A 6,000-nucleotide genomic window follows, 5' to 3' on the forward strand; every position below is an offset into this window, starting at 1 on the left:
ATGTAGTTACATATGTATCTCATAAAAAGATTTTTTTTTTTTTTTTTTATGAACGTGTGTAGTAAATTCATGCTCAAAAGCAGGACCGCAAAATAGCATTTTAGGGATCATCATGGAGGATTTTGAAGATTTGAACCATAATTTCAGCCATCGTTTTAAATTAGCTGTATGACAAGAGAGCAGGAAAAGTTCTCTATGCTTAATAGTCAAAAATTTATAGGTCAGTGCATCCATTCTCTCAGGGAAGTAAGAAATATACAGCTTATACACCAAATATACACCAAAATTGTCTTCAACGTATCAGAGAAACAGTGCGGTTACGTGTTTAGTTGATAGTTGAAAGAAATGCTGAAGGCATTCACATGGGAAGGGCCCATTTTAATTCTTATCACTTATCTAAGAGTGATTCTAAGTTAAGATAGTATTAAGGAAATATCGCTGGGAGTGTTCCTTTCAACCTTTCAATCCAGCTTTACCATGAAGGACTGTGTATAAACTTTTGGTGTACACAGACAAGAGAAGAGTGTTGCTGTGTATGGATTGTTCTTTGAAACATTCAAGAATTTGTAGAAAGGGAGTCTGTCTCAGGTAAAGACTGAACAATGGCTAGCAAAATGCTGCCTACTACTTAGGATTTTATATAATAAAAGGGTCCTCAGCTCACAGGGTCCCCAGTTCAATCCTGAGCTCAAGTTACTGCGTTGCATTTCTGCGCATGTTCTCCATGTGTCCATTTCCCTCCAGGTTTTCCAGTTTCCTCACAAAAACATGCCAGTAGGTGGATTTACTATGCTGAATTGCCCCTAGATGTTAATGAGTGTGTGAATGTGAGTGTGTGCTCTGATGGACTGGTGTCCCATCCAGGGTGTGTTCCCTACCTCACACCCAGAGTTCCCAGCTTTAACTCCTGATCCACCATCATCATGACTAGAATGAAATGCTTACTGAAGATGAATGAATGAATGAAGGAATAACTGTGTTGCACCCCCTGATGGACATCCGCAGTACTCCATGTTCTTTATAAACTTAAGCTTTAAAATATTTTGTTCATAAGCTCTTAATTACATCATTACATAATTATTTTAACTTTTTTTTTTATTATTATTTTTTTACCAACACTGTTATTTATGTCTGAACCATAGTTTGTATTGGTATTTTTATGCAGTATTGTTATTTTGTTCCAGTGTTGCACTGCATCTTGCACAATATTCCACAAGTCTATACAGTCTCTATGTAAAATATGTGCATGACAACATTCTAATGTTATTTTCTACTGCATTATCTGTGAGTACATGCAAAGTAAGGATTTCCTTGTACACCCAAGCTTGTGCATATGACAAAAGTTCTTGAATCTTTTAAACCAAATTTCCAAAAGTCTGCACCTTTTTAGAATTTAAATCTCAATCATTTTCTAAATCAATAAGCCATGCATGCTTTGATAAATGCTAAAATAATGAACAATCCACTCATTCCTCAGAGGAAGCAGGAGATCATGCACTCCACCTACATACAGCAAACCGCCCAAACAGCCCTCTTTTATTACTGAAATGGAATGCTAAAGCATTTATACCCAGAACATCCCTGGGGCAATCTTTCCTATATTCCATTTAGCCTCTTCATTTCAGCATGGCCACAAAAAGCAATGTCTTACTTTCCAACATTGTAGAGTTTTATAGATTGGGTTTATAAATTCAGAATGCATATAGAAAGCTCTATCACTAATGCCTTGAAAGCACAGATCATTATAAATCATTACTAAATTCATTGTTATGTTAAAAATAGCATAGCTAGCTTCATATTTCTTGGATTTTACGGCTTTAAAAATGATAAACCTCTCCACCCACGAGCAGACATATAGATGTTTTAAAAAATCATACGTCTTCAATAATAATAACAATAATAAAAATAATAATAATGAAAACAACAACAACAATAATACTGCTACTACTAATAATAATAATAACATTATTATTATTATTAATAATAATAATAATAACAATAAATAACAATAATAATAATAATAATAATAATAATAACAACAACAACAACAAATCGCAACATGTAATATTGTTAATATTTATTAAATGCATTATTACTTTTTTATATACATATCTACATGCTTGATTTAAATCCATCCCAGATACACATATTGTTACTCTTTTCATCGTTAGTGTGTAATAGCTTTCAACATTACTTCCGGATATGAGAGCGTGGTACAGCCGTAGCCATCCAATCAGAGCTCAGAAAAAAAATTCGACCAATCGCGTTAGCGGATGCTGCTCCGTGGTTTCTTCACGTCGATGCCGGGTGCACGTGTCTGCTATAGAGGTATGTTTTCACCAGATATTCCTAAATTCACTTCAAATCGTAACATATACTAGATTTACAACATGTCGTTGGTTACCAAGTATTGAGGTATAGCCTTCATTTTCTTTTAATATATTGTTTCTGAGCAAATTATGTGCGTGTAATTGATTGCCGGCCATGATAGTCATCCATTAGCTATGAAACGAACCGTTATTAATTGTTCTGAAGTAAAATAAAATAAAAAAATAAATAAATAAAAAAAACAAGCAGAAATGTGAAACAAGGAGAAAATAGCTGGCTGTCTTCTGAGCTGTCCCGTTTGTTTATTTTTGAACAGCTACAATGTTAAGATGTTTATGGTTATGTTTCACACTGGTAGCCCTGTTAGCTAATGTCACCTGAGGCATCTTAAAACTACTGAGCTCAGTGTTAGATAACATTCTAGTTATAATGTTACAACTTATTTTAAAGAAAGTATTTATTGCCACGTGAAGAAATTCCCACTTGTCATTGTCCTGTTGTCTTTCATTTTGATCACAGGTGTAGCTAAGCTGGAAATGTCAGCATTAGGACGTCTCAGTAATAGCATGGCTGATCAGACTGTGTGTGGCCTCAACACACAGCCCTCTACTCTCTGCTCTGTGTTAACAAAAACCTCCAGACGACGAAAAGCCAAGAAGAAAAACAAGAACAGTTTCATGGGATGCCAAAAAATCTGCCAGGCACTCAAACGAAAGCACAGTGAGGTGCTGGAAGAGCTTGGGTCCTCAGACCCTCCACTGGAAAGCACACAGCCTTGGAGGGACAAAAGGCCCAAAAAACTTGGTAATACAAGTGAGTCAGAATGTACAGGTTCACTGAGTGACACCTGGGAAGTGGACAGTGGTTTCTCATCAGAGATCAGTCCTCCCACCAGCGGCCGGAGTTCTCCCTGCGAAAGGGTTCAGCCCTCCATGCTGGTGGCCATAGACTGTGAGATGGTGGGGACAGGCCCGAATGGACAGATTAGTGAACTGGCCCGCTGTAGTCTATTAAATTACTCTGGAACTGTGATCTATGATAAGTATGTCCTCCCTCGTCGGCCTGTCACGGACTACCGGACGCAATGGAGCGGTATTAAAAAGGAGCACTTGATAAAGGCTTTGCCCTACGAAGAAGCGAGAAACGAGGTATAAAGTCCATTGTAGCTTAGATGACTAACACTGCAGGGCATTACAATGTTACTGTAATCACATTTATTTTGTTTAGTCGTTAATTAGGCATTGCGTTTTGTCCTAATTATTAATTAGCAGTATTAAGTAAAATATTAACTCTGTGTCTCAGATTTTGCAGATCATTAGAGGGAAGGTAATAATCGGTCATGCCCTGTGGCACGACTTTGCGGTCCTGGGAATTAGCATACCACATCACATGGTTAGGGATACTTCCTGTTCGCATCTGCTGCGACAGCTGTATGGTGCTTCTACAGGATGCATATCTCTAAAGAAACTGACCAGGAGTCTTCTCAACAGGAGCATACAGGTATGATTTATTCGCCAGTTTCTAAAGATGATTACAAATGCCTTGGGAGAAAATTCCAAACTAGTGATAAAGAATATGATGGATGATGGAGATATTCAGTAGCTTTAATGATTAAATATATGGCTTTTCTATGGTGGCATGTAAGCGCAAAACATGTTAACAGACCAAAAACACAATCACAAAACCAAAAACCCCACCAGAATTGTAAAAACACAACAACATGAACTAAAAAATGGAAAAAGTGGGTACTTATTGAGCATCACATGCCCGTTGGTGATTGGACACGGTGTGTGACATCACTTTTTCAGTCTGTTATCTATTTAGCCTAGTGAAAACAATTTAAAAGCATCAGTAGATTTTTATTTATTTTTATTTTATTTTATTTTTATTTTTAGGATCCTTATTTCTTACTGTACGCATCCTCTTTCTTTCCATTTTCCAGGGTCTCTCACACTGTAACCAATCAACAACAGTCATGTTATGCTCAGTAAGCACTGACCCTTTCCATTTCCCTTTCCAAATTTGTGCTGGCATTTTCACATCTGTTGTAGTGATTTTGGTTTTGTTTGAAATTTGCTGTTGTGTTTTCTGATTTGCTGTTGTGTTTTTGGTTTGTTAATGTGTTTTGCACTTCCTTTCTACTTTTCACACATGATACACATACATGACAATTCAGGAAAAAAATGCCATTCATGTATACAAATTGCTACGTGCAAATATAAGCATGAGAATGCTCCTTTAAAGCATGCTTAAGTCTATGGTATTTCTTGTTCACTCAGGTTGACAGCTCTGGTCATTGCTCTGTGGAAGATTCTCTTGCTGCTCTGGACCTCTACAAGCTGGTGGAAGAGGAGTGGGAAAAATCTCGACAGCTTCATGTCCCAAATTCAGATCCAGCCACTGACTCGACATCCTCTCTGGAGCACTACATGCAGGATGAATACTGGCCTGATAGTTTAACTGACTGTAATGAGTGAGAGACCTGTACGGCATAGAAGCATGGACTGAAACCTCTCTGAACTTGCGTCAGTCCACTATGTGGGCTGGTGGAAGAATTTTTGTTGTCATGAATCTATAGGAGACCTTGGGTATGTTTGAGTGATAGCACTATGGCCACCTTTACTACAGATGTAAACACAGACATGGAGATATTATATACATTAAACACTTTAATGACAGGTTGAGGCATTTAACCATTTTAAATGTCCAAAACAAACAATTTGCTGAAATTCTTTGTTCATCTTCACAGTTACCAGAGTTCTTGGCTGGAGTCAAACTGTTTGGTTAATAATAACAGTAATATTTTATATTATATTTATATAATATTTGCTGTTTACTGTGACCTTTTTTTGCACAACTGTTTTGCATAACCACCATACACACCCTCATGCTCAAGAATCTTTAGGTTGGTTTAACGCACTTAATATTACTGCGACCCCTGTGGGTAAAGCAAGGAATAGCTACATTTGCTTTAGTAATGACAAATATATTACCTCCAAACTACATTACACAGACTGGGTATACTTGTTCTCATATGAAATAACAGGTTACTGTGATTCTTATCTTATGACATGATGTATCTCACAAGCTTGGTAAAGATTCCTGTGAGTAACTGCAATGTAGCTCAGAGTATGTATATTTATATAATATATAATATATATACATGTATGTCTAGGTAATTGTGCAAAAACATTGTAACTATGGTTTATTAAAGATTAAATTACATCCTACTTGATCTCGTTTTTTGTCTTAATCACTTTGCTTTGTTATAAAGCAATAGGTGTTGATTACTTCAAGTATTATAAGTAAATTATATATAGTTTCATGTTAAGAAAAAATTTTTAAAAAGTAGTGCATGTGATATTTTCAATATCATGCTTTCATGCTTTGTGAATGGTTTTATAAAGTAAACCTTTGTCGACTGTCCTTTAAGCCAACACCTTCCCTCACCATCCATTTTATTAGGAACACCTGCACATTCATGCAGTTATCCAATCAGCCAATCCTGTGGTAGCAGCACAATGCATGAAATCATGCAGATACAGGTCAAGAGTTTCAGCTAATGTTCACATCAAACATCAGAATGAAGAAAAAGTGTGATCTCTGTGTCTTTGATTGTGGCAGGGATGTTGGTACCAGATGGGCTGGTTTGAGTATTTCAGAAACTGCTGA

General features: G+C 36.6%; 1 protein-coding gene across 3 annotated transcripts; it reads left to right on the forward strand.

Moving 5' to 3' along the window:
• Positions 1-2,208: 2,208 nt before the first annotated feature.
• On the forward strand, positions 2,209-5,558 carry isg20 (interferon stimulated exonuclease gene). 3 transcript variants are annotated; one of them, XM_026918226.3, is made up of 5 exons: positions 2,209-2,328; positions 2,848-3,476; positions 3,631-3,828; positions 4,271-4,315; positions 4,608-5,558. In XM_026918226.3, the coding sequence occupies exons 1-5, from the start codon at positions 2,274-2,276 to the stop codon at positions 4,803-4,805; spliced, it is 1,125 nt and encodes a 374-aa protein (XP_026774027.3). In that variant the 5' UTR covers positions 2,209-2,273; the 3' UTR covers positions 4,806-5,558. The 3 variants fall into 3 exon arrangements, with proteins under 3 accessions (XP_026774027.3, XP_026774028.3, XP_034161546.2); XM_034305655.2 differs by having other exon boundaries at positions 2,316-2,415; XM_026918227.3 differs by lacking the exon at positions 4,271-4,315 and having other exon boundaries at positions 2,210-2,328.
• Positions 5,559-6,000: the final 442 nt, after the last annotated feature.

This window comes from Pangasianodon hypophthalmus, chromosome 7 (assembly GCF_027358585.1).
Source record: "Pangasianodon hypophthalmus isolate fPanHyp1 chromosome 7, fPanHyp1.pri, whole genome shotgun sequence".
NCBI lineage: Eukaryota > Metazoa > Chordata > Actinopteri > Siluriformes > Pangasiidae > Pangasianodon > Pangasianodon hypophthalmus.